The sequence below is a fragment of the Ailuropoda melanoleuca genome, chromosome 10 (genome assembly GCF_002007445.2).
Source record: "Ailuropoda melanoleuca isolate Jingjing chromosome 10, ASM200744v2, whole genome shotgun sequence".
NCBI lineage: Eukaryota > Metazoa > Chordata > Mammalia > Carnivora > Ursidae > Ailuropoda > Ailuropoda melanoleuca.
This window is the reverse complement of record NC_048227.1, coordinates 2044627-2072602: the sequence shown is the minus strand read 5'-3', so window position 1 is coordinate 2072602 and position 27976 is coordinate 2044627. Positions and strand designations below refer to the sequence as shown.

The 27976-nt window shown below is 51.0% G+C and overlaps 1 protein-coding gene across 5 annotated transcripts in view; it reads left to right on the top strand.

Annotated features, from left to right (window-relative positions):
• The window catches only part of CARD11 (caspase recruitment domain family member 11), a 58508-nt gene that overhangs the window by 9741 nt on the left and 20791 nt on the right, over positions 1 to 27976 (top strand). For 4 of the 5 annotated variants that reach the window (XM_034669734.1, XM_034669733.1, XM_034669735.1 and 1 more), the window contains exons 2-12: positions 5075 to 5208; positions 15249 to 15461; positions 17045 to 17165; positions 17205 to 17221; positions 18340 to 18665; positions 21484 to 21663; positions 22551 to 22703; positions 23124 to 23249; positions 23721 to 23918; positions 25593 to 25769; positions 26526 to 26577. In XM_034669734.1, the coding sequence (XP_034525625.1) occupies positions 5202 to 5208; positions 15249 to 15461; positions 17045 to 17165; positions 17205 to 17221; positions 18340 to 18665; positions 21484 to 21663; positions 22551 to 22703; positions 23124 to 23249; positions 23721 to 23918; positions 25593 to 25769; positions 26526 to 26577 (1570 nt within the window). In that variant the 5' untranslated portion in view covers positions 5075 to 5201. The remainder of the gene's footprint in view (positions 1 to 5074; positions 5209 to 15248; positions 15462 to 17044; positions 17166 to 17204; positions 17222 to 18339; positions 18666 to 21483; positions 21664 to 22550; positions 22704 to 23123; positions 23250 to 23720; positions 23919 to 25592; positions 25770 to 26525; positions 26578 to 27976) is intronic. The other variant, XM_034669737.1, reaches the window with a different exon arrangement.

Sequence of the window (27976 nt, the reverse complement as noted above, 5' to 3'; positions counted from 1 at the left end):
ATCCTTTTAAATAATCTTTTTCCCTTTTCTTTTTCTTTTTTTTTTTTTTTTGCCAGAAGTCCTTTCAATTAAATGGAGGTTTCTTTAGAATAATTAAGCCCTCCATCTCAAGCCTCTCACTCCAATCTTCAGGCAAATCAATTAAGCAGAGATGCATTTATCTGACTGACTGCTGACCCCCTTCTGGTTCCAGAGCTTTCGCCCCAGGGCTGCTCTTGAAGAGACGAGGTGTCCCACAAACACAGCTCTTCCCAAAGAGCCAGCACCACCTGGATTTGAAATAATAATAGCCTTATTGTTTATTTTATTCGGGATTGGAGGTTTATTTATTCACCCAACGAACATAAATTGAGCAGCTACTAAGAGTCCCCATGCTAAGTTTTTTTTTTTTTGTAAGATTTTATTTATTTATTTGACGGAGAGAGAGACAGCAAGAGAGGGAACACAAGCAAGGGGTGAGGGAGAGGGAGAAGCAGGCTTCCGGCTGAGCAGGGAGCCCAATGCGGGGCTCGACCCCAGAACGCTGGGATCATGACCTGAGCCGAAGGCAGACGCTTAACGACTGAGCCACCCAGGTGCCTCTCCCATGCTAAGTTCTATGGGAGATGAGACAGACGGCAGGTAGCTGAGCCTCCCTGAACCTCTCTTCTAGCAGATGGGAGTAGTCATGTGTACCTTACAGTGCTGTTGTATGAAACGAGATAATCCACGTGGAGCATTTAGCACAGCACCTGCCCATAGCTGCTACCGTGTACATTTTCACAGACAGCTATTAGAGCACAGTCTCCTGCAGAAGGAGGGGGTAAAGCCATAAGGAGAAAGCTATAGAGCCCAGGACGCAAGGAATCTAATTGGTTAGATTAGATGCCATGCTTAATAAATGTTGGTTGTGATGATTGCTAGTTTAGTGGAGATCACATGAGTCAGAGTCAGTGAGGGCTGGGTTGGAATCTCTGCCGCAGAGCAGCTGTGCGATCTCACCCCATTATTTAACTCTCTGGTCCTCCCTCCTCCTTAAAGTGCGGATGATAAAAACTAGAATAATAAAAGCTACCTAACTGAGCTCCTGGGAAGCGAGGTGACGTCTGTGAAGGGCCCAGCCCACAGGCAGCACTGCTGGTCCATGAAGAGGTGAGCTGTCCGACAAGCACTACAAAAGGTAGACTGTGTTAAATGCACAGAGAATGGAAGTAACTCTGATTCTTTGTACTTAAATGTACCGTCTGTATTTCCCAACTATTGATATATGTTAATTTTTGTTAATTTTTTTACCAAGATAATACATGTCACGCAGAGTTGAAATGTAGACTTGTAATAAAAGCATCTGTTCCCGGTCACGATCCCCAGAGGCACCCAATTCTAACGCTTCATTGTTCTTTTCTTCTGTTATTTACCTCATTTCTAAGTAATAGGTTTGCATTGCTATTTACAGATATATCCATTTTAAGCATTATTTATTGAAACATGCTTAGGTAGAAGAGCATTTAGTCCTCTTTTCTGAGTACCCCACTCCATGCATCTCCCCTTCCTCCATTCTCTCCATGCATTTAGATCACAGTTTTATATGTTACCTTATTATCACTAGGTAAATATTATTTATGTTGAGACAAGTTATATACTGTGATTATTTCCATTCTTACCTTTTTGTTTTCTCCTGGAGTTAACATTGCCTTTTTTTTTTTCATTCATGAAAGTTTTTTTATGTGCCTATCCTTCTTTTTTTTTTCCCATCTGACTCACAGTCCTGTCATTTGCCTGACAATACTATTTCCTAAATTATGAAATATATCAGATGACCATTTCATTTTTCCCCTGGCCACCTCCCTCTGGTGGGCCCTCCATGGTCCTGCCATAATCTTGGCCAGCTCCTTTTTGCCACCTCTCTCTCATCCTGGAAATTTCCTTGCTGCTTTGTCCAATTAGATTTTCTGAGCTCCATACCTCCTCTTTACTGTTTTTTTCCCTCCTTTTACTGGGGCATATCCTCTAGTAGCTTCCTAAGAAAGAGTACATGGGAAATAAATGTTTAGAGTCTTTGCCTTTCTGAAAATAATAGCATTTTATTTTCATGTCTAATAGTTCGGAGGGGGTGTAATAGATTCTAGGTTAAAAAGTATTTTCCATCAAAAATGTGAAGGTATCACTTCATTGTCTCCCAGCTTTCAGTACTACTATTGAAAGGTCTGATGCCAAGCTTACCCCTAGTACTTTGCGTATGACCTGATGCTTCCTCTCTGGAAGCTTTTAGGGTCTTCTCTTATTTCCTGATGGCCTGAAATTTCACAAGGATGTTCTGAGAAGGTTCTTTTTCCACTGATTGTACTGAGCACCCGAAGGGCCATTTAAATCTGAAGACTTGTGTGCTTGCACCTGGAGAATCCTCTAATATTATTTCTCTGATAATTTTATCCCTAACTTTATATTATATCCCCAAGATCTAGACAAGAAAGGAAACATAACCTCTGCACTCTCTTTGCAGTATTTCTATTTATTAGATATTAGACCTAAATTAACCTCATTTCCCCCACCATTTCTTATCTTTCTTCTTTTTAACTTTTTATTAACTTTTTGGAAGATTTCCTCAACTTTGTCTTCCAAACTTTCTCTTGATAAATTTCTGGCACTCTATTTTAATTGCTAAGAACTCTTTCTCATTCTTTATTGTCCCTTTTTCATAGCATCCTACTATTGTTTTCTAGATGCAATATCTTATTTAATTTCAGTGGATTTTAATTAACAGTTTGTGGGGTTGCTGTTTTTTGGGTTTTGTTTTTTTAATTTTCTCTTATTCTGCATTGTCTGCTTCCTGAAAGTTCTTTGTATCAACTTGTCTCTTTTGATCTCTTCCTTTCACATGAAGGCTTTCCTCAAACATCAAGTGATCCTTGGCTCTCTGTTTATTGTGAAGTAGGAGGCGAGAGAAGCAAGTTCTGTACAAGTTCTGCTTGTCGATTAAACAGCTTCACCGCAGGGCGAATGGGCACTGACTGTGTTTGAGTAACACACTAAGAACTCACCAAGCAGTTGATTCCCCTTTCGAGAAGCTATAGGTGTTCTTTTTACCTTGAGCCAACAGCTGCCATCTTAGAACACGGTTTTACTTTTGTCTTAAGTTTGCATGTAAACGTGCTATTTCAGGGAGGGTATGTACATACACTTTCTGGTTCTAGTCCTTCTAAAAGTAAACTTTTTATTTTTTAAAAGGCGATTCTAGGGGCTGAGTAAGCCAGAGAAGCTTGGGTCCAAACCCTGACTTCCATGCTAATTACATGACTTTGAAACTCTCCCAGGTACGGGGCGCCTGGGTGGCACAGCGGTTAAGCGTCTGCCTTCGGCTCAGGGCGTGATCCCGGCGTTATGGGATCGAGCCCCACATCAGGCTCCTCTGCTGTGAGCCTGCTTCTTCCTCTCCCACTCCCCCTGCTTGTGTTCCCTCTCTCGCTGGCTGTCTGTATCTCTGTTGAATAAATAAATAAAATCTTTAAAAAAAAAAAAAGAAAGAAACTCTCCCAGGTTTGGTTTTCTTGGCTATAAAATGGTGATGATGATGGCAATTATAATAATGCCACCTATCTCAGAGAGTTTTGAGGCTTCTCAGTTATGCTTGCAAGTGCCTGGCACATAGTAAATAATCTATAAGCATCAGGGATGATGTTTCAGCCAGTTGAATGTTATACCAATAAGCTAATCTTTCGAGAGACGTATCCTATAAGTTTTTCCGACCTTATGACCAAGCTCTTGAGGGTATAATCAGAATTCTAACAGCAGAAATAGAAAGTTCAGCCTCATTACTGACTGTCTTGTGTCTCAGTTTTTCCAACCTCTGTTGACACATTGGGTAGTCGTACAACCCTGTGAAAATCTGCTTTTCCTTTCTTGTAACTAAAATCTTTCTTAGAGTTAATTTTGTAAAAGCCTTTTCTTCTGATTATGAAAGAAAGGCATGTTCTGTTGCTTTTGCAAATGCAGAAAAGTATAATTCCCCTTTGCGTTTGGTCATCGGCCTGCTGGTCTCTGCTGCGGCGCTCGGCCCCGCAGATCACCTGCTTCCCCGGCCATCACCCACCGTGCTGGGCCGCGGGGCAGCTGTCCCTGTCCCAGGCGCAGAGCAGGGAGGCCATGAGGAGACAAAGGAGATGGTGTCCTCCAGAGAAGCCTGTCACTGCCACCTCCCCGGGCAGAGGGCCTGTGACAGCCCACTCCGATCCAAGCTGACACCTGACAAGAGCGGCTCCTATCAGCCCTGGGAGATTTGGTGTCACCTGTGATAAATTCTCAAAGCTGAAACCAAGCAAGTTCTTGATTAAACAGTGATGTCCCAGGTTCCCTGTCACTGCCGAGTAAGAGTGGTCAGTCATGGAACAGCTGCCTGAAGCCCGCAGCACAGGGATCCCAGCGGCTGTCGGGACAGGATCCCAGCAGCTGTCGGGACTATCGGGACAGGCGTCAGGCCCGGTGTCAGGCCCCACCTCAGCTTCTCAGGGGTTGTGCCTGACGTCTCCACCTCCCTGGCCTGCCTTCCCTGGGCTCCTGGAGTGGCTGAGCTGGGCATTAGTGATGGCCTTGTCCATCACTGGAAGGAACACCACCTTGGGGAAATTACAGTGCATGCCATGGTGTGTTCCTGCCCAAACCCACGGCGTGCCAGGGGCTGAAGACATAATTCACAGTGAAGGGAACTCTTCTGGGCTCGGGAATATGGTTTGCTGCTCTTGACCTAATGCATTAGTAGCTGATCAGAATATCTTCACTCTGCAAACACTCCTAGCAAAGACTTTGCAAAGACCTTCCACCCCGGCCAGGATTAACCCCAACGCTACCATCTGCCCTCCTCCCCGTTCCCAGAGGTCTCAGGACCTGTGGCCAGTGGCCTTCCAGGCTGGCCGTGAGCTGCAACAAAAACCCTTCTCCCCAGCAGCTCCTGGCCATGGTCCACTATGTCACTGTCACCGGGAGAGACGGGCACCTCGGGATTTTCTGACCTTTTCTTCCAAAGCAGGGCATCATTCTGATACTTGAATGGTTCTCTCTCTCTCCACCCTTGTGCCAAGTCAGATTATCTTTCCTTTTATAGATTCCGGCCATTGCAGCTCTAGATCCCAAGGAAGACTGGCTCGGGGAAGGCCAGGCGCCAGCCCTGAGGCGCGGAAGTCAGACCTCCGTAAGGCGACCGCGGCCGCTGGCTACTGAGCACCGACTGTATGCCAGGTACTTCGCGTGTGTGTTATCTCCAGTAGATTAAAAAAACAACAACAACGCCAAGTGAGGCTTACCTAAGACTTGACAGGGGAGCGGTGGGGGGGGTTCTAGGCAGAGGGAGGGAGGTGCAAGGGCAGGTTTGGTGAAGAGCCCGGGACACAGTCAGGATGAGCCTCCGGGAGCCCGCAGGAGCAAACCCTGCAGGGCCTAAGGGTCACGATAAAGATGTTGAACTTCACCGTAACAGCAGTGGGGCCCACTGGGTAAACATTTCGAGTCCTTGAGGGAGGTGAGGAGGCCAGCAGCTGCCATGGAGCTTGTCCACGGGCGAGTCCTCTCCCTGTCCCGTAAAAGCCTGAGCAACGTGGCCCATCGCAGAGACCCTGGTCCAGGAGCCTGGAACTTGCCTTTCCCGCTGTTTGTAGAAAGAACCACGGGCTCTAGGGTTCAGCTCAGGACTGGATGCCTGCCCCCACTGAGGGTTGGGCAGGGCTGCCTCCAGCCCTGACCGTGATGGAGGGGACGGAGGACTGGGCAGCACCGTGGGCTGTCAGCGCCTCGGCGTCTGAGGGCATGATTCTGGGCAGACTGTTTTCAAGGAAACTGCCTGGAGCTGGACACCGGCTGCCGGATTCGTCCCCAAAGACCAGGCGGAATCGGGCTGAGTCACAGCCAACTGTGCAGGGAGGAAATGCAGCTGGAATTGTGTCCAAAATGGTTTTTTCTTCGAGGCTAGCTACACTATCCATAGTTTTTGCCCAAGAAACACTTGGCATATTTATGTCTGTGTGTGTCTGTGAGACAATAATAAGTGGATGCCGAGTCCCCAGCTAAGCCACGCCCCAGACCCCAGTATCACCGGCGTCTCCCGGGGACAGTGATACGGTGCTGCGCTCTGCACGGGAGCCACCGTCCCGGTTCTTATCCGTTCCTCGCTCCTCAGTACAGTTTTGCCGCGTATCCTTACCAGCATAGTTCAGTCGTAAGTTTCAGAGACATAGACAGTGGTCTGTTGTGGGTGCTCTGTGACCTTCTGCTGTGCCCCGCATCACATCCCGAGTTCATCCGTGAGGACGGGGTGGGCTTTTTCTTCTGGTCCCGCCGCGGTAGCATGCGGCTTCTCTGCAGGCACCCGGTGCTTATCCCCTCTCCTGCCTCGGGATCTCGGCATGCTTCCTTGGGCTTGGGTGCACACCGCCGCCGCTGCCAAGAGCCGTCCTTGCACGAGCCTCCTGACCTGAGGGGTGGTTTCTCGAGGGATCGCACCGAGGAGGGAAGCCTGGGCTTGTGCCTGCGTGTCCAAGCCTGCCAGGTCAAGTCAACCTGTTTTCCGATCCCAAGGTTTATTTCAGCCCCTTGGGGATGCCTGGAGGTGAGTCACTGCTCACCTCAATCTTTGGCCCTCAAGTGGGAACGGGTGGGCAGGGTCATCGTTCCTAATCCAAGGGGACACCGTTCAGCCCAGACAACGTGTCTATAGAACAGGGATGATCCCATCCCCCTCTGGGTTACTGTGACCATGACAGTAGGGGACAGGTGTGCACCTGGCACAGGGTAGCAGCCCAGCCTGGAGGGCATTTCTGTCCCTTGTCTTCTGCGGCCCTCCTCACGGCCCCCCTGCAGCTGTCTGTGCTGGCGGCCCGGCTCTCACAGTGAACGTTGGCTTCCTCCCAAGGGCAGAGACTATGTGGGAAACGCCTTTGCGTCCCTGCCCCTGGGGCCGGTGCTCAGTGCTCGCAGGCGCTCACCCCCCTCAGCCGGTGGTGGAGGCCACAGCGTCCACTCAGTGGCCCCGTGGCTCAGGACGTTCACCAAACTAGGCGGTTCTTGCAAGTTTGACCCGTGTTTGCAGAGGGGCTGAGGTGCAGAGGGGCCGAGGTACACCGGGGCATCATCGATGGGGCAGATGGACGCTAGACCAAGGCTCTGTCGTTTCCTTGCGTATAAGGTAGGAGCGTCCCCTTCATTTCCGCTTGGTGGAGAAAGGCTTGGCTCTAGTCATGTCCTGCTTCGTTTTTATTTTCCTTTTTCCCAGCAGAGGCCACTGACAGGCCACCCGGTCCCTGGAGGAGGAGTTTCTGTTGCACTGGGCATGGGCGTAACGAGTTTCCCAAGTGCCTGACACACTTGCTCTGTCCATGAAGGGCGTCCGGAAATGCCTCTCTGCTCCATCCAAACCTCCTGTCTCCCTGCCTTGAGTTGACATGTAACTAATCTCTAGACACACGCCTTTGACCCTGGTAACCAGCGTCAGCCTGTGAGCACCTGGTTCTCAGTTCACTGTGCTTAGCCGGTCTTTGTATTAATTAGATCCATTCACTAGTCAGGAGGCTTTGGGGTGCATGTAATAGTCGATCCACTTTAAAATGGCTCAGGGCAAAGGGCATTTGTTATCTTGCATATGAAGCAGTCCAGTGAGAGGAGGGGTCATCAGGGACCCAGGTTCTTTCTGTTCTTTCTGTTCTGCCATCTTGAGGGTTTTAGCACTTGTGCTCAGGTGAGTCCTCAGGTCACAGGATGGCTGCACACCTCCCAGCATCACACACACCTTCACCTGCTAACATCCAAGAGCTGGATGACACTGTTCCTTCCTGTGTCCCTGTCATAGATCAAGGAAGAGCACCGGAACTGCCCCCAGCAGGCTTTCCCACAGGTTGGCCTCCCTGAAGCACGGGGCAGCTCAGTTCCTGAAAACCCTGAGGATTCTGTAAGCAGGAGTGTGTGTGTGTGTGGGGGGTGACGTGGACAGACACAGCGGTGGCTGCCACAGGCTCGATCAACGTCTCGAATCAAGTGCTTAGTATTGAGCCTTTAAGAACAGTCTAGGTAAGCACATTTTGCTTCGTGCGTAGAAATGGTCGTGTCGGGGGGAGTGGCTGCAGTGGACGTGTTCATGTCGCCCGGAACCGCAGGCTGGACGCGGGGCCCCTGTAGCCTGCTCCGAGTCCGCGAGAGGGCTGGCAGGGTTAGGACTTGTGTCTGTGGGGCAGGGCAGTCTGCGTACAGCTCCCTGCCCAGGGTGGGGGCTGGGTTTCAGTGTTCACCACCCCAAAGCAGTCGTGGCTCATGACAGCACACGGTATGGTCACTCGTGCCCTTCAGCTGGTGGGGGGTGAGCACCCACGGCAAGTAGCTCAGGTTAACGGGGAGACTCTCAGAGATCCCACAGCAAGGAGCGGGCAGCACGCGTGTGGCCAGGGCTAACGGGGCCGGGGCTGCAGAGAGACTGCTCCTGCCACTTCTTCTCGACCCGTGGGGCTTCTCACTGAGGCTTCACTCAGCTGCCTGGCTTCCTCTGCCTGCCCCCACCTTCTCGGCCTCTGCGGCCTCCCCCTGCCTGTGCCTCGCTTCACTGTGACCCAGCTCTGTTCCCCCCATGCCACCTTCTGGCTCCATTCCCCACAGCACACTCACCGTCCCGCCGTCTCTTCGGCCCCACACGAAACCCCCAGACTGAGACCAGTCCTCCGTGAGGCAGGCCAGTCCACCGGCCAGAGGGTTTCCTTGGTGCCAACAAGCTTTTGGGGCTGTGGTCTTCCCAGAAGATGTGAGTCGGGGGCAAATATCGGATATTGGCCTGTCTGTTGCGCTGTACTTGGCTTTCACCGTTGTTCATTTGTTTTTTTTTTTCTTCCAAACTGTGTAAGTCGTGCACTGCTACATGCTTGTTGTAAATACTAACATGGTATCATGTCCAAGTCCTCCTTGACTGCTAACCTCTGAACTTACTCCTCTTCCCAGATGAACCATTGCATCCAGTTCTCTGGAACTTTCCCTGCCCTTCCTCTCTCCCTTCCGTCTCCACACGCACGCACACACAACTGTATAATTATAGTCCTGCTTAGCAGTGCGTTACATAAGCGGTTTTATGCTGTGCTGTGACATCTTCTTCCTGACAACAAATATGTATCATTTTCCACACGCCAACCAATTCCCCAACCCGACTAGGTGTCCAACAACTCGACTCAATCCCAACACGAACTCTCCAGAGTCAGCAAAGACCCCCACAAGCCTGCCCCCACTTAGATGCCAGCTTCAAGTCCCAGGGGCCACCCATACTCTCCCTGAGCAGCTGCAAACCCAGGGTTCTCACAACCCCTCGTCAGGCTCAGTAATTTGCTAAAATGACTCATACTCCCCAAGAAGACGCAGTACTAATTACAGTTTAAGGAATGCAAATGAGAAGCCAGATGAGGTGGTGAAGAGGGCGGAGTCTAGAAGGGCCCCAAGTGTGGGAGCCTCTGTCCCCATGGACTTGAGGTATGCCACCCTCCCAGGGTGCATTTCTTCACCAGCTCTGAAGCTCCTTGAACCCCATTGTGGAAGGATCTTTATCAAGGTTTCATTACAGAGCCATGATTGATTAGATCATTCGCTCTTGATGACTGAACTCAATTTCCAGCTTCTCTCCCCTCCTTGGAGGTAGGGGTGTGGGGCTGAAAGTCATAACCCTCTAACCATGTGGTCTTTCTGGCGACCGGCCCCCACTGGAAGCTATCTCAGGGCCCTTAAGCCAAGAGTCATCTCATTACCATACAAAAGACACTCATCACTCAGAAGATTCCAGGAGTCTTATGAGCTCTGTGTCAGGAACCAGGACCAAGACCAATTTTTTTTGTATTATACTTCATATATATATACTGAAATTTGACTTTTTGAAAAACAATACATCTTGGGATGTTTTTATGCTACCACATCCCTTTCAAAGGTTACTCCATAGTACGAAAGGATTGTGAAGTACCGACTGATGAGATCTCGCTGGCTTCCGTTATTTCCTACTACAAACAGCACCAAGTGTCCATGCAAAACACAGGGGCAAATTAAAAATTCATCGGTAGAGAAATGGGTAAATAAATTATAGTATATTCTTGCAATGGAATAATACATAAAACAGTCAAACTGAACCATTAGCTGAATAGTCGCAGACTTTAACGCCCTAATTTTAATAATGGATGGAACCACTAACCAGAAGATCAACAAGGAGACAGAGGACTTGAAAGACCCTATAAACTATCTAAATCTAACAGACATCCATAGCACGCTCCCCCCAACAGTGGCAGGATGTGCTCTTCCTAAGCACACCCCTGGAACATTCTCCAAGATCGGTCATACACTGGTCCGTAAAACTAGCATCAACAAGCTTAAAGGATTGAAATGATACAGAGTATGTTTTCCAGCCACTGTGGCATTAAATTAGAAATAAGTAACAAAGAAATTTGGGGGATTCACAAATATGGGGGAAATTAAACATCACACTTCTACCTAACTTGTGGGTCAAAGAAGGAATCAGGAAAGAAATTAGAAAACTTACTTTGAGATGAATGAAGATGAAAATGCAAGCTACCGAAATGTAAGGGATGCAGCTGAAGCAGCACTTGGAGGGAAATTTATAGCCCTGATGTTTTCACTTAAAAAGGTCTTAATAACCGAGCGTTTCACCTTATGAAACTAGAAAAAGAAGAGCAAATTAAACCCAAAGGAAGCAGACAGAAGGGAATAATAGAGATTAGTACAGAAACAAGTGAGTTAGAGAATAGAAAACCATAGAAATCAATGAAACCAAAAGTTGGTTCTTGGTTGTTGTTTTTAAATTTTTTTTATTTGAGAATATTTGACACGTAATGCTGTGTTAGTTTCAGATAAAAAGTTGGTTCTTCGAAATAACAACAAAATTGATAAACCTTTAGCTAGAATGACCAAGGAAAAAAGAGAGAAGTCTCCCACCCTTCTCTCCCCCTCCCCCTCCTTTCTCTCTTTCCCCTTCTCCCCCTACTCCTCCCCCTTCTCTTTCCCTCCCCTTCCCTCTCCTTCCCCCTTCTCTTCCTCTCTCCCTCTCTCTCTCTCCCCCCTCTCCCCCTTCCACTCTCCCCCTTCTCTCCCCCACCAACCCCACTCTTAGGTTAATGAGAATAACAGGGAACTAAGAAGAGAGAAACCACGGTTTGAAAGTATGATGGCTGGGGCAGGAAGAAGTTAAAATAGGTGTTCATTTTGTTCCCCCTAGTTGGGGGAAGATATTCCTGGTAGAGTTTCAAGGGCGCCTAGATCCAGAAGAATGTGATTCTGAAAGAAAAGAGAGGACATTACTACCAAGCTTATATAAATAAAAGTGTTATAAAGGAATAATATGAACAATTGTTTCCAATAAATTATACAACTGAGATGAAATGGACAAATTCCTAGAAAGACACAAACTACTGAAACTGACTCAAGAAAAACAGGAAATCTGAGCAAACATATAACAAGTAAAGAATTAGTAACCAAAAATCTACCCACAAAGAAACGCCCAGGCCCAGATGTCTTCCCTGGTGAATTCTACCAAACAAAAGAAAAAATTCTTCACAGAATCTTCCAAAGGATAGAAAAGGAGGGAATATTTCCCAACTAGTTCTGTGAGACTGATATTACTCCAACATCAAGACCAGTCAAAGACATCACAAGTAAGAAAACTAGTGACCAATATCTCTTATGAACACAGATGCAAAAGTCCTCAAAAATACACTACCAAATTGAATCCATCAGTATAGAAGAATAATTACACACCATGACTAAGTGGGATTTATATCAAGAATGCACGGTTTTCCTAATACCTGAAAATCAATTAATGTAATACACCATATTGACAGAATCAAAACCAAAAATCACATGGTTATCTCAATGGATGAAGAAAAGCACTGGATAAAATCTAACACCTTTCGTGACAAAAGTGCTCAACAAACCAGGAATGTAAGGGATCTGCCCCAGCCTGATAAAAGATATCTAAAACACACATGCGTGAGCATGCACACACTCACATGCCCACAAAACCAACCAACTAGCATCATTCTTAATAACAAAAAAAAAAAGGACGCTTTTCCCCTAAGATCAAGAACAAGACAAGAATGTCTATTCCTGCCACTTCTATTTAATATTGTGCCAGAGGTTCTAGCCAGAGTAGTTAGACAAGAGAAAGAAATAAAAGGTGTCCAGGTTGAAAAGACAGAAGTAAAACTATTTAACTGCAGGTAACATTATCTTGTATATAGAAAATCACAAGAAATCCACTAACAGGGGCGCCTGCGTGGCACAGCGGTTAAGCGTCTGCCTTTGGCTCAGGGCATGATCCCGGCGTTATGGGATCGAGCCCCACATCAGGCTCTAACGCTATGCCTGCTTCTTCCTCTCTCACTCCCCCTGCTTGTGTTCTCTCTCTCGCTGGCTGTCTCTACCTCTGTCGAATGAATAAATAAATAAAATCTTTAAAAAAAAAAAAGAAATCCACAAACAAACTATTAGAACTAAGAAATTATTTCAGTAATTTTACAGCATGAGAGATCAATATAGAAAAATCAATTGTATATCTATACACTAACAGTGGACATTCCACAAATGAAATTAAGAAAACAGTTCACATTTACGGTGTCATCCAAATACTGAGGAACGCATTTAGCAAATAAGCACAAGACTTGTACACTGGAAACTATAAAACGTTGCTGGAAGAAATGAAAGACCTCAACAAATGAAAAGATACCCCGTATTCATGGGCCATTGTCTTATGATCTCTAAATTGATCTCTAAATTCAATGGATTCAGCTACGTCTTTTTGCAGATATTGACAGACTGATCCTTAAATTCACATGGAATTTCAAGGGGATCTGACTAACCAAAACAATGTTAAAAAGGAGGAATAAGGGTAGAGTACTCATACTTCCCAATTTCAAGACTTCCTACGCATCTACGGTAAGGAAGAGAGTATGGTGCAGACATAAATACAGACATAGAGACCGACGAATCGAAGTGAGAGTCCAGAAGTAAACACAGTGCATTGATTTTTGACGAAGATGCCAAGACCAATCAATGGGGAAGGAATAATCTTTTCAACAAATTACGCTGGGACAACGAAATATCCACATGTGAAAGAATACAGTTGGAACTTTACCTCACACCATATGGAAATATTAATTCAAAACGCATCATGGGCCTAAGTGTAAGAGCTAAAAGGATAAAAGTCTTCAAAAAAAAAAATAGAAGCAAATCTTCACAGGCTTGAGGGAGGCAATGATGTTTAGATACACACCAAAAGTACAAGTGAAATAAGAAAAAAAATAATAAATTGGACTACATCAAGACTAAAAACTTTTGTGCTACAAATAGTACCTTGAAGAAAGCAAAAATATAACCAAGAGAATGGGAGGAAATACTTACAAATCATATATCTGATAACGGGCTTATATGTAGATCGCATAAAGAATTCCGACTCAATAGTAAAGTCAATAGTAAAGACAAACAACCCAATTTAAAACTGGACAGAGGTTTTGAATAGACATTTCTCAATATACAAATGGCCAATACGCACGTGACAAGATGCTAACATCATAATCAATAGAGAACTACAAATCAAAACCACACAGAGGTACCACTTCCCACCCACTCAGATGGCTGTAATAAAATGGATAGACAACCACAAGTGTTGACAAGGGTGTGGATAAATTGGAGCCTCATACATTGCTAGCAGGAGTGTAAACTGCTACAGGCACTTTGGGAAGCGGTTTGGCAGTTCCTCAAAATGTTAAAGATGGGCTTTCCATGTGGCTCAGTAATTTCATTTTCCATATCTGCCCAAGGGATATAAGAACATAGGTCTCAGGGCTCCCAGGTGGCTCAGTCGGTTAAGCATCTGCCTTCAGTTCAGGTCATGATATTGGGGTCCTGGGATCAAGTCCTGCGTCGGGTACCCTGCTCAGGGGGAAGCCTGCTTCTCCCCCTCCCTCTGCCCCTCGCCCCTCCCTGCTTGTGCTCTCTGCTCTCTCTCATGCTCTCTCTCTCAAATAAATAGATAAATAAAATCTTTAAAAAAAAAAAAAGAACATAAGTCTACACAAAAACCCATACATGAATCTTCATAGCAACAAATTTATAATAGCCAATAAATAGAAGCCACCCACCCAAATGTTCACCAATGGCTGGATAAACACGATGGGATATAGCCATATGATGAAAAATGATTCATCAGTAAAAAGAAGTGAAATACTGAAACACACTATAACGTGGATGAACAGTAAGAACGTTACGCTCAGTGAAAGGAGCCGGTCACAAAAGACCACATGTTGTAGGATTCCACTTACATGAAATGTCCAGAATAGTACTTCTACAGAGACAGAAAGTAGATTACTGGGCGGCCACCGCTGGAGGGGCAGGAACTGGGGGGAATGGGGAGGTGCCAGCTAAGAGCAACAGAGTTTCTTTTGGGGTTGATGATGAAAATGTTGTAAAATTCATTGTGATGGCTGCACAGCCCTGTGAATATACTAAAAACTACTGAATTGTACACACGGAATTTTAAAAGGTGAATTGCATGGTACATGAATTATATCCCAATAAAGCTGTTTTTTTAAAAAATGAAGGAATTAGATATATATGTATCAATGTAGATAAAACTCAAAAAAGGTAGAGAGAAAAAGTTGAAAAAGGAAACAAGGAAGCCTACAATATGATGTCTTTTATGTGAAATTGTAAAACAAAAAGCAATAGTATATATTGTTTGGGGGAAGATAAATTCTTAGTAAGATATAAAAACTTGGATGGAAAGGATATAGTCCAACTGCAACATTTTGCCTCTCTATAAATAATTTTTTTTTAATTTTATGGCTTATCTGTCCATTGTTTATGCGTCATGTATAAAGAAATATATATCTATGTTCATATCCTTTCCTTTCTTAAATAAGAGGTAAAATACCATATGTACTTTTGTCTACTTTTTTCTTTTTAACTCGACAGTGTATTCTGGAGATCACTCTTTTTTTTTTTTTTTTAAGATTTATTTATTTGACAGAGAGAGACAGCCAGCGAGAGAGGGAACACAAGCAGGGGGAGTGCGAGAGGAAGAAGCAGGCTCCCAACGGAGGAGCCTGATATGGGGCTCAATCCCATAACGCCGGGATCACGCCCTGAGCCGAAGGCAGACGCTTAACGGCTGCGCCACCCAGGCGCCCCTGGAGATCACTCTAAAGAGTTTATGGAGCTATCCAGTGAGGCTCCTTTATTAACCTTGTTGGGGCTTCTGTCCAAAGGAGGAGGGCCAGAGATGGACGACTGTATGGAGACATTGAAGGATGAGGAGGATGCCTTGTGGGAGAACGTGGAGTGTAACCGGCACATGCTGAGTCGCTACATCAACCCGGCCAAGCTCACCCCCTACCTGCGCCAGTGTAAGGTCATCGATGAGCAGGATGAAGACGAGGTGCTCAATGCGCCCATGCTGCCCTCCAAGATCAACCGTGCAGGTAACCCGAGGCGCCGCCCGGGAGGGAAGGGGGCGACCTCTTGTGGCAGCTTCAGGAAATACCCCGTAGTTGGCTGTACCAAAGTGGCGTTTCTCTGGGTCAGGCATTTTCAAACTGGGGTCCGCGGACTTCTGCCCACCCCTGTTTCCCCCCTCCCCGAGCTCTCTACGTATAGAACTGAGAGGGTCCATGGACTTGGATGGGGGGGAAATTACATCTTTATTTTACTAGCTTTAACCGAGATTTAGCGTTCCCATCAATTCTGAGTGTGGGTGGGCGACAAATCGCAGTGGAGATTAGCAATACCTGTGACTTCGTCAACAATAAAATTACAGGTATCTTCATACCACATTACAGCTGTTATAGATCTTCCAAAATATCATTTACACTCATCTCACCCTCAAAATTATAGTAGTTATTAGACCTGCCAAGAGATCGTGTTACTAATGCATTAGTGAAGAAGCACTTTTATTACTGAATCTCAAATTTAATATTTGATAACGGTATCTTATTAGAATTGATTCCCTTTGTAATCCAATTCCTTTTTATCTGTTTAAAAATATTATTCTGAGAAGGGGTCCACAGGCTTTTCCAGACTGCCTAGGGATCCGCAACACTTTATCTCATTCTTCAGAGGTAGTGAGTGTGGTTCGTAAAACTTGGTTTTACATATATACGTGTGTCTATACACCTGTTTGCCCACGTGTGTATAGACACAAGGTCACAATGTAAAATATCTTTCTTTCTGTGGCTCACCGTTGAAAAGGTTTGAAAATCACTTCCCCACAGTACGACTGGTGATAAGTAGCTCACGGGCTGCGAGTCTCTTTTGCATACATAACAGACATCACTAATCACAGCTCGCTTCCCTCCCGAGCTCGGATGTAACTTCAGAATCCCCAACACAGTGCCTCGCCAAACAGTCCGTTAACACAAGACAAGACATATTTATTATGTCTATCTTGGCACCTCAAGGGAAGACATATCTGAAAATAAAATGTTTGAGGAAGGGCCAAGAAATGTAAATATTAAGTGGAATCAGTAGGACAGAAACCAAAAATGCCAGGCAAGTTCCATTTAGGTTAAGATGTTTCCGGATTATGAGATAATCCCAAAGATCATGGAGCTGGGCCGGTTTCCCGTGACTTTTCCTAGCTCTCCACCCGAAGATCTGTCTTCCTGCCCCGAGTCTCGGGGAGCCATGCATTATTCTGTATTTCCTTTGCACTTCCAGCCTCCTTCAATCACGGAAGGGCTGGTGCCTATATGGTTAATCTCAGTGCTGGTCAATTGGGAAGCTCTTTGAAACCGTTGGTTTCCTATAACTGCAGTTCCATTTATCCTGATTCTACCAATTTCTTAGAGAAAGGAAAACTAACAGCCACTGAATCCCTGTTGAGGGCCTGGCACTTTGATTTATAGTATCTGGACTCCCAGATACCACTCTCGAGTGACAGAATGTGGTGAGACTGTCTTCTTAGAGTTTATTGAGGGATAGGAGTCCAGAGTAAGGCTGGACACGGAGACTTGCATCCGATCAGAAGTGCACTCTTCTTCTCACTGGGTGATTTCCGTTCTGCTAGGCCGACTGTTGGACATTCTACATACCAAGGGCCAAAGGGGCTATGTGGTCTTCTTGGAGAGCCTGGAGTTTTACTACCCGGAACTGTACAAACTGGTGACCGGAAAGGAGCCCACCCGGAGGTTCTCCACCATTGNGACCGGAAAGGAGCCCACCCGGAGGTTCTCCACCATTGTGGGTAAGTGGCTTTGCCATCAGGAGCATGTGAACTCTGGTAAGAGTGTGTGTGTGTGTGTGTGTGTGTGTCTGTGTGTGTCTGTGTGTGTTTGTGTGTGTGTGTGTCCAGTGGGCGGACAGTTCCAATGCTATGAATCGATGATGTTGGGACAGTGTTCCTGTGGCGCGTGTGGGCTGTCAACCACTTATGTCTGCCCAATGATCAAAGGTAGGCGACAGAGGCAGACCAAAGTAGGAGCCAAGAGAAGTGGGTGTTCGTGGAACATCTTCCACGAATGTTGGTGGGTGGGACAGAAATTCCTACTGCCCTCCAAATCCTGCCCTTGCCTTCTGTCTTGTCAGCGTCCCTGAGCCAGAGCCCTCAGTAGCCTCTTCTCCACTTTCCTCCCTAAATATTCCTGAACCAGCCTTCTCTCCATCTCCACCACTACCCCAGGGCAGACCCCTCCAGCCCCATCCAGTCTTCATCCATTCCCGCTCTGTTCTGATGCTCTCTCCCCTCCTCATGTTGCCCTCCTTCCTGAAAACCTTTGGTGGTTTTCCATTGCATCCAACTAAACACCCCTGTCTTTAATGGAGCCCACAAGGACCCTACATGGTCCAGCCCCTGCCGACGCTCCCAGCCTCCCTTTTCTGCCTCTCTGGACTCCAGCCGCTTTGGTCTTCCTCAGTTTCTGAAATGTGCCAAGTTCCTCCTTCTTCCTCGTAGGGTTTTGGCAATGTTTTTCCACCTTCCTAGGACATGTTTTCCCTCCTCAATGTTTCAGCTCAACCATCAGGAGCCTTCCAACCCGTGTGCCCGCCAGGCTGGATCTGGCCCCCTGCTGCCCACGTTCATAGCCCCTGCGCCCTTACTTTGCAAAATCCTCTCCGTCCGTAGGTCTATTTGTGTGTGATCATCTGCTTTTTCACCGGCTGTCTCCCTTGGGAGACAGTAAGCTCTACCGGGACCAAGGCTGTCGTGCTCGCTCTGAGGGCCCAGGGCCTGAAGAGCTCGGTGCAATGTTGGTGTGTGAGTGAGTGAGTGAGTGAGTGAGTGAATGGCTGACCCCCACCCCACAGCCGGGGCCCCCTTCGCTCTCCCCCTCCTCGGAGCTGACGGGTGCCCCCTCCCCACAGTGGAGGAGGGCCACGAGGGCCTCACGCACTTCCTCATGAACGAGGTCATCAAGCTGCAGCAGCAGATGAAGGCCAAGGACCTGCAGCGGTGCGAGCTGCTGGCCAAGTCGCGACAGCTGGAGGACGAGAAGAAGCAGCTGACACTGACACGGGTGGAGCTGCTGACCTTCCAGGAGCGGTACTACAAGATGAAAGAGGAGCGTGACAGCTACAACGACGAGCTGGTCAAGGTGAAGGACGACAACTACAACTTGGCCATGCGCTACGCCCAGCTCAGCGAAGAAAAGAACATGGCGGTCATGAGGAGCCGAGACCTCCAACTGGAGGTGAGCGGCACACGCCGGAGGGCTGCTGGGGCTCGGGCCCACCACACGGCAGGTGCACACAGGTGCACACGGCCTCCAGGGCTCCTCACTCAGCGAGGAGAGCGGGAGTGGGGGACACTGTGTTCTTGGGGGGCACCTAGACCCACCATGCGTGTCCACACACCAACCCAGTGAGGCTTAGCGTGACAGCCGAGGGCCCAGGGCCACCATGCACATGTGCAGACGTGTGCACATGAACCCAGTGGTGGACTTCCCGCCACAGACAGGCTCAGGACTGAGACCCACCATGTCTGCACACACCAACCGTGGCGGGGCTTCCCGCCACCTACTCGGGACCCAGGGCCACCATGCACGTGTGCAGACTTGCACACACTGACCCAGTGGGGCTTCCCGCCACCTGTTCAGCCCACCCCCTCATCCTACCCTACCCCACCCCACCTCCACCCCAGCCACCATGTGCATGTGCAGACATGCACTCACAGCCCCTCTGCAAAGCTAGCTGATGGGGAAGCTGGAGAACCCAGGGGCCCAGACCATGAGTGACCCTCAGGGAGGAAATGGACACAGCACTTGTTCCATGGGGACGTGAGGTTTTTGAGGCCAGGACCCTCCCCTTCCCAGCTGTACCCACAAAGCTCAGCATGGCACTGTGGGACGGTCGATGTACTTATCAATGCATGATCCATCAGCCAAGTGATTAATGTCATTAATTAGTTTACCTCCAAAGTAGAGAAGGGGAAGGGAATTTGCTTAACCCCTTCATCCTTTTTATTTATCGAGGGCCACCATGCACCGGGCTCTTTTCCAGGGATACATAACTCAAGACCAAGGCTCTGCTGTCATGGAGCTCACATGCTAATCAGCAAACAAATACATAAACCCCTGGTAGTAGTAAGTGCTATTAAGAAGAGGAAAGGAAAGAGTGTGAGGATGGTGAGGGAGGGATTCAAGTTTAGATAGGATGGTAGGAAGGGTCTCTGAGAAGGGGACATGGGACCAGAGGTCTGAGGACAAGGAGGGAGCCAACCATGCAAGGGCTCAGAGGAAGAGCAAAGAGCAAATGAAAAGCCCCGAGTAGGGGGCGTGCTTGGTGTTTTTGAGACCCATCAAGAGCAAGTGGGGCTGGACCCAACCGAGCAGGTGGAACAGAGAGATGCCAAGGTCCAGATCGTGAGGGCGGGGTAAGAACTTGGGAATTTATTCCGCTTGTGACGGGAAGTCACTGAAGGGTTGAGAGCTGGAGAGTGACGACTGATTTATATCTAGAAAGATCACTCTGGCTGCTGGGTGGAAAATAGACTCGGAATATTTATTAAGCACCTGCCACATGTAAGGCACAGTGCTAAGCACAGTGGGGGACACAGGGATAAATAACCTGATTTCTGCTCAGGTCACTTACAATTTAGTTGAAGCAGACAGATCAGTAAACAATCCACTAGAATTCGGGTGATTTGAGTCGGTGGCATAGCGGGCAGTAGAGCGTTTCCGTCAAGAGCACGGGCTTTGAAAGCCTCTGCATTTGAGTTCAAATCTGACTTCGGCTTCTGGCTTTACTGCTTACTTGGCTTTTGGCCTGTTTCGTCATTTGTAAATGGCAGTCGTGGAAAATCATTCCTGTGCCCCAGGGTTGCTGAGACACAGCCCCATGTTGTCGGCAAAGTGGCTGAGCCAGTAAGCACCCCACAGGGCTGGCACTCGGGGCCCACTTGGATGGGACAGGGGATCTGGAGCCGGTACTGGGCACTGGGGCTGACCTTCCAAGATGCCGAGGATGATTTTTTTTTTTTTTGGCATGACCAGGAGGAGGGGTTTCTGTGCTGTTGTAGCTAGGATTTGGAGACGTTAGCCTGTGACGGTGATCTAGAAGTTTTTCTCCCAGGACTTTGTTCTATATTACATTTCCCAGGTGATATAGGAATAGTGGGAAGTGTGTCTAGAACTTGAAAGAACATCTGGCCAGCTGAGTCCCTAGGTCATTTCCAGGCCCCAGGCTGCTTCCCTGTGTGCCTCTTTTTCCCTTCCATGGGTCCCAGGCACTGTTTTCCTTGCTAAAGCCACGACCCTCTGCCTGCCAGGTACCTTGCAGTGTTCTCCCCGTAAGCCTAGATTTGTAAAAGGGCGCTCGCCCCTTTGGTGCCTCCCTTTCCTGCAGCCCTTGAAGACAGGCTTGACGTGGGTGTTCTGTAAGATCGATCAGTTCGGGGAAGCAGACATGCTTAGTCACAAAGGTCTAAGAAGTCTTCTTCTGAGCCCCTTCCTGACGGTCACCTCTCCGGGGCGGAGCTCGGCACATCTCCACTTGTTGCATTTCCAGATGTAGTAACCACTTCCTCCAGGAAGCCGCTCTTCCAGCCCTGAGCGTGGGTCCTTTAGGCCAGAGATACCGTGAACCCAGAGGACCTCACACTGTCCTTTTCACAGCAGTGCCGTTTGTCCGAATAGAATTTTGTGGGAAACCCGCAAGGACAAGCCCGTGCTGCTTGCTCTGGGGTAAAGTCAGGGCGCGGAGCCCAGAACCCTGAACACATGGCTGCTTCGCTCCCTGTGATAACATGGGTTGTTGAGGGAATCCCCCCAGTTCCCTAAGGGACATATACCCCCTTTCAGAACTATCCCAAATTAACAAATCAGGAACCCTTCATCCACAAGAAGCTGGTGCTTTGTTGTACCGCAAAAGGTTTCTTTGAGCCCTTCTCCGTCGCTAACTGGAGGAAGGGGGCTGGGCATCACATGGGGTATGTGGGGAGTCCGCTGGGGATCTGGGGGAGCATTGCGTTTCCCCAGTGTGGCCTGCCGACGGCACCATTGGGCGTTTCAGATTGACCAACTAAAGCATCGGTTGAATAAAATGGAGGAGGAGTGCAAGCTGGAGAGAAACCAGTCTCTGAAACTAAAGAACGACATCGAGAATCGGCCTAAGAGGGAACAAGTTCTGGAGCTGGAGCGGGAGAACGAGATGCTAAAGACCAAAATCCAGGAGCTGCAGTCCATTATCCAGGTGCGGGCAGGGCCGGGCGTGGACAGCGGGGCGGACCCCGGCCTGGGCATGCGTCCCCCTGGCTGGCCGGCGGGGCCCCAGGCGATCCACGTCGTCCCTGGGTAGGTGGGGTCACCACACAACCCCCTTGTCAGAGACACGACATGATGGGAGATGACACTTGGGATCCCATGGAGTCCCTGCGCCAGGCTCTGTGAGACAGGGACGGCTGGGAAACCGATTTCCCCTTAAAGAGCCCAAGAAATTCACCCCTCAGCTCCGCGTGCTTTGTTACAACTTCAAGTGCCTCCCCGCATTTGTCATCACAGGCTCATTTTCGGGTGTGAAGGAGGAAGTCGCTGAGAAATAACATCCCCAAACACATCCGCAGGAATAGGAAAAAGGCTAGCTCTCCCCTTCCCCCGGAATTACTCCCCCAGGATCGGCTGCCTGGTGTTGAAGGCGCGGATTTGGAGCAGAGAATGAATCCCGGGGTTAATCGAAGCAGATTAATTGATATTTCAGGGCATGCATCTGGACGGCAGATCGGCCCTCTCTTTGTCGTCCCCTACGAAGCGTTCGGAGAAGCAGCCGCTGCTTCTCTCGGCTCTGATAAGAGCTAGGGCAGAACAATAGGCTTCGGGGTGTTCGTGAGCAGAAGTGGGTTTTATGCTTCTTTCCAGGTGATAAAATTCTTAAATAATAAGCTGCTTAAGGACCCCAAGAGGCAGCGACGCTTTCTCTGCTTCCCTGGCACAAAACCTTCTGCTCTCCCAGCATCTGTCGCTGGCTCTGGGGTCCCCACCCCCTCCCTGCCTGCCCGACTCGGACAAGGCCATCTTGGACATCCTGGAGCNCTCGCCCCCCCCGCAGCACGGTCAAACCTTCCCGCCCACCACCCCCCCCAGGCCGGGAAGCGCAGCCTGCCCGACTCGGACAAGGCCATCTTGGACATCCTGGAGCATGACCGCAAGGAGGCTCTGGAGGACCGGCAGGAGCTTGTCAACAAGATCTACAACCTGCAGGAGGAGGTCCGCCAGGCAGAGGAGCTGCGGGACAAGGTGGGAGCCCCCAAGCGGAGGGGCAGCTTCCCCCACCCCACCCCGGCTGGCGCACCGACGTGCATTCACAAGACCTCCCGACTCCCGCTCTCTTCTGGGGACCAGGTTTCAGCCCGGTCCAGATTCCCCATGCATGCAGGCATGAGTCCCTCGCTGTGACTTGTGAATTACTGTACCACCCCAGCACCTGCCTCCCCCTCCTGACCGCAGCCCACATGAGGGCTCACATGTCTGCCCCTTCCCCCCTCCACGTTCCGGGTCTGAAGCACATCTCAGCTGACTGACTGCCCTACGACTGTGGTCCTGCTCTTCAAAGAGCTGTCAGGGAGGGACAGGCCAGCAGGGAGGCTCAGCTGGGAAACCACTGGCCTCGCCTACTGCCTGCCGGGTTGGGTGCTGATCTCTCCCCGTTGCTCGCAGTACCTGGAGGAGAAGGAGGACCTGGAGCTCAAGTGCTCGACGCTAGGCAAGGACTGCGAGATGTACAAGCACCGTATGAACACGGTCATGCTGCAGCTGGAAGAAGTGGAGCGGGAGCGGGACCAGGTACAGGCAGCCATCCGGATAGCGTGGGGGCCTGAGCCGGGCTCCAGAGGCTCCTGCGACAGCGCGTGGTCCCCAGCGTCAGACAGCCACGTTTAGGCTCAGTCACTCATCAGATGTGTGGCTGCAGGCTAGCTCCGCCCCGTGGAAGCCTCCGTGTCCTTGTCTGTAAAATGGGAGTAATAAGACAGCAGCACCTGCCAAGGGCAGGGAGCGGGCCTGAGAGGTACTGCCCCAGGGCTCTTAGCACAGTGCCCGGCTCCTGGCAGGAGCAGGACACGTGGCAGCAGTGATCCGGACTACTGGGGAAGGGAGCAATTTAAACGCCTAAGAGTCAGGGTCAAGAAAAGAGCAGGCCGACAGCTGGGCCGGGAAGCAGCATCCAGACAGAGACCACGTCCCGGGTCTGATTGGGTCCGTGCGAGGTGAAGAACCACAATGGCCTCGTCCTCCCCCTCCCCCCTCCCCCGGCAGGCCTTCCATTCCCGGGATGAAGCACAGACCCAGTACTCGCAGTGCTTAATAGAAAAGGACAAATACAGGAAGCAGATCCGAGAGCTGGAGGAGAAGAATGATGAGATGAGGATTGAGATGGTCCGGCGGGAAGCCTGCATCGTGAACCTGGAGAGCAAGCTCCGGCGTCTCTCCAAGGACAGCAGCAGCCTGGACCAGGTGGGACTGGGCCGCCGGGCCTCACACCTGCAGCCAGGTGCCTCCCCACCCTCGGTCCCACCCAGAATAACCCGTGTTATTGACCCTCCTGCACGCACACACCACTCAGTCCAGACTCTGAATTCTGACCTTGGAACTTACGGGTAGAGCCCTGCCGTGGCCACTTGCTAGCCGACCGTAGGCAAGTGACTTCACCAAGTAGCCTCAGCTCCTCAGCCGACCGCGGCTGCCCGCTACCCTCCTTGTCGCGGTTGCCACCACCGCGTCGACGGTCACTGGGCGTCAGACGCCGTGTGCCCGCTGAAGCCCCTAGTGCCTGAGGACGCTGTCTTTTACGGACGGTACGACGCTCAGAGTTCGTGTCACCGCAGGGCCCCGGGGGCTCAGGGATGAGTGGACGCTGTCATCAGAGCAGGTGACATGACCACTGGGGTAGCTGTGCGTGCGAGGGCGGCCGCACACAGGTGCTGAGTGCCTTCTGCGTGTGAGCTCCTGCCCTCAGAACCTTCCTGCCAGGCAGGTACCGTTACGATCCTCATGTACCAAGGAAGGAGCCCGGACCCTAGCAGCGGGGGCACCCCTGGTCAGTGGCCTGGGGAAACTGGGAGGTCCTCAGTGGACCCAAACCTAGCGCCGGAGGCCAACCGAGGAATGTGACGTGCCAACACGGTGTTGTAAATTACAAGTTGGGTTGGGGCTGTGGGGTCCCTGGGGGAGGGGCCTCCGCTCCAGCAGGGTTTCAGGAAAGACTCCCTGCAGAGAAGCTTGGGGTCGGCCCCGGGACCTCCACTGGTGATGCTGCCCCCGGCCAGGCCTTTGCCGGCCCCCCTGATGGCAAGCAGGGGCTCCGTCACCCTTTCGCCCATTTGTGGTTTGTAATTACGCGGCAGCTCTAGGAAGGCCAAGCCCCAGCGTGGGGCCAGGCATCGGGGAGACCCTCGGGGGGCATGTGCCTGAGGGGAGGGGGGGTCAGGGAAAGCTGTGGGGGCGGCCGCCTGGGTGAGGAAGGACGGGGCCGTGTTCCAGGCCCGACACGACCTGAGCGAAGGCCTGCGGGGGTGTGACATGCGGCCTGTCACAGGTGGGCCACGCTGGGCGGTTCTGCCACCCATATAGTGGGAGGCAGGGGCGGGCGGGAGACACGCCTGGAGGGCTGGCAGGCGGTAGCAGGGTCCGATTGCGGGCTGAGGCCCTTCATTGTTCCTCTAGGACCTTGACTGTGTTGTGCGGGGAAGTCGGCGAGAGGCTTTGGGTTTGGAGGCAGCGGTAGGAAGGTCGTGTGGTTTTGGGGGCAGCTGGACATTACCGACTGCCCATGCAGTGGGGCCCGGGGCAGCGGCTGGAAAGCCCCAGGCCGAGGCTCACACTGCCCTGCCAGGTTCTGCGTTTGGAGCTCAGGCCCAGGGCTGCCCCTCGGGGTGTAAAGGCGGCCTGTCAGACCTCAGGGGCCGAGACCCCACCCAGGGGCCATCGCTTTGCTGCTGTGAACACACAAAGGGGGAGACAGGAACAGGAGGCTGCTTGCGAGGAGCGGGTGGGGCATCCGGGGGGACGCGGGGTCAGGGGGATGCGTGGGCCGTCCTGAGTGTGAGCCCGGGGCCCCGGGGAAGGCCGGCCACCAACGGTGGCCGCTCGTCCCGCCACATCACTGGTGCCGGCCTCTCTCCGCCCCAGAGTCTGCCCAGGAACCTGCCGGTGGCCATCATCTCTCAGAATTTCGGGGACGCCAGCCCCAGGACCAACGGGCAGGAAGCAGACGACTCATCAACCTCGGAGGAGTCTCCGGAAGACAGCAGATACTTCCTGCCCTACCACCCGCCCAAGCGCAGGATGAATCTAAAGGGCATCCAGGTAGTGGCCGTAGGGGCGGCCACGGGGCGCTGGTGGTGCGGGCCGCACGCCTGTCCCAGCCCCCTCAATGAAAACCCTGCCAGCCCCAGCTCTTCCCCTGTTTGCTTTCACAAACGCTCCCATCTCTCGTCCACGTAGCAGAAGTTAGAGAGAGAGAATGAAGTGAGCGTTATTTCCAAATTCATTCGTTTATTCAGCAAATAGGTATTGAGTGTCTCTCCCGTGTTTATTGACGTTAATGGCTTGTGAGAGGCCAGCTGGGGAGCGGGAGTTACAGCGGCAATGCTGTCCGCTCCGCTCAATGTTTGGGGCCGTCGGGGCTCCCTCTCCAGCAGGAAGGAGCACATGAGCCATCTCACATGCAAGGGGCTGGGCAGCACAGTGCGGGCCCCCTGGGAGGCACCAGCACCTCCTACTGGTGAGGGTGGTGGAAAGCCTCGTCCTTTCTGGAAAATTCCCCTGTGTCTGTGTCACGTACTCGGTTCTGCTGGGCCTCACGACCACACGTGCTCCTTTCCTTGCCACCATCAGCTCTGGTACCAGCTAAGCCACGTGGTGCCACCTCCCAGGAGGGGTGGGCGGGGAGGGGCTCTGTGCCAGCCGCTGTCACGCAGCCCAGGGTGTGGGTGTCACACGCCATCGGTGCTCCCGGGGCCACACGGGCTTCCTCCCTTCATTCCCTCCCTCTGCTGACACATGTTCCGGGCCTTGTCTGATCTGTCCCCTCTGTCTGTTGTCTTCCCCTCCCTCTCGCAGCTGCAGAGAGCCAAATCCCCCATCAGCCTGAAGCGAGCCTCAGATTTCCAAGGTTGGTGTGTGCCTAGACCCCTCTCCTGTCTGTCTATCTGTCTGTCTGCTTCTCCCGGTCCTTTTTTCCCATTGCGGCAATCAATCCTGTGCACTGAACCTAGGACGGGCCTGGGGGCCCCAGGTGGAGGGGTGTCTGATAGTAATCAATGGTTATTGTCATCGGACAGGGCAGAAGCTGTGAAGTAGAAACGTCCCATCTGCCCTACACACATGTGCACGCACGCACACAGACACTCATGCACACACACACGCTCACACATGCACACTCATGCACACACGCACGCTCACACATGCACACAGACACGCTCACACATACACAGGCACACATGCATGCTCACCCATGGGCGTGCACACACATGAACAGACACGCACACATGAACACATAGACACACTCATGCTCACACGCACTCACACTTGTGTGTGCACGCACACACACACGCACACTGAGGTCAGCCCAGAGCCCCTGACACCTCACTGGACTTGACGCTTCTGCTCACGGCTTGTCAGCAGGACGCGGCCTCGACGGTCCTTCCAGGCTTTCGCCCGGGCGGTCAGGGTCCATCTGTGAGCCCCTGGTTCTCCAAGCCATAGCGTCTTCAGAATCCCTGTCACTCGTCCTCACTGTGACTCTCGGGGGACAGCTGGCTGGTGAGGGTGCGCCTGGGCAAATCAAGCACCCACTGTGTGCCGGGTGCCAGTAGGTCCACGTGGGCGCTCCGGAGCCTGGGCTCTGAGACAGGGCCATCTAGCGAGGAGGGAGAAAGTGGCTCTGGACTCCCAGGAAAGAGCTGTGGCGGTGGGCTGGAGGAAGATCCGTCGAGAGCTCAGGACAGCACGGGGAGCAGGGCCAGGGTGGGGGAGCCTGGTGTGCTGCCCTTCTAGAGCTCAGAGCAGGGAGTGCCGGGAGTGAGGCTGCAGAAGGTCACAGGGCAGGAGCTCCGTGCTGAGGATGTGCACCCCTCCCGGGTCCGCGGCGGGGCAGGGGAAGGAGGAGTCCAGAGCGGGCCGCGGGCTTCTTTCTCAGAAGGGAGGTGGAAAGGGCCTGAGGCCTGTGGTAGAAGTGTTTGCCCCAAGAAGAGGGACAGGCAGCAGCAGGATGACGGAGGTTCCGGACCCTCCCCGAGCCTTTGCCGCTGTCTAGGGTGGTGTGTGCATGTGTCTGACTGTTCACGCACAAGCTACGGGGGGACGCGTGGAAGAGCCAGTTCCTGCACAGCAAGGCAAGGACTGAGAGAAGTGTGCACAAAACCCCAGACGGCCCTGAAGGAGCAGGAGGGGAGCCCGGGGCTTTACTGAGGAGGCGACCGACTCTGCCCCCAACCGGCCCCGTCTCCAGTCGGCCTGTTCAGTAGAGATGCTGGGAAGCATCTTGAGGATGGGGTCCCTGGGCAGGGATT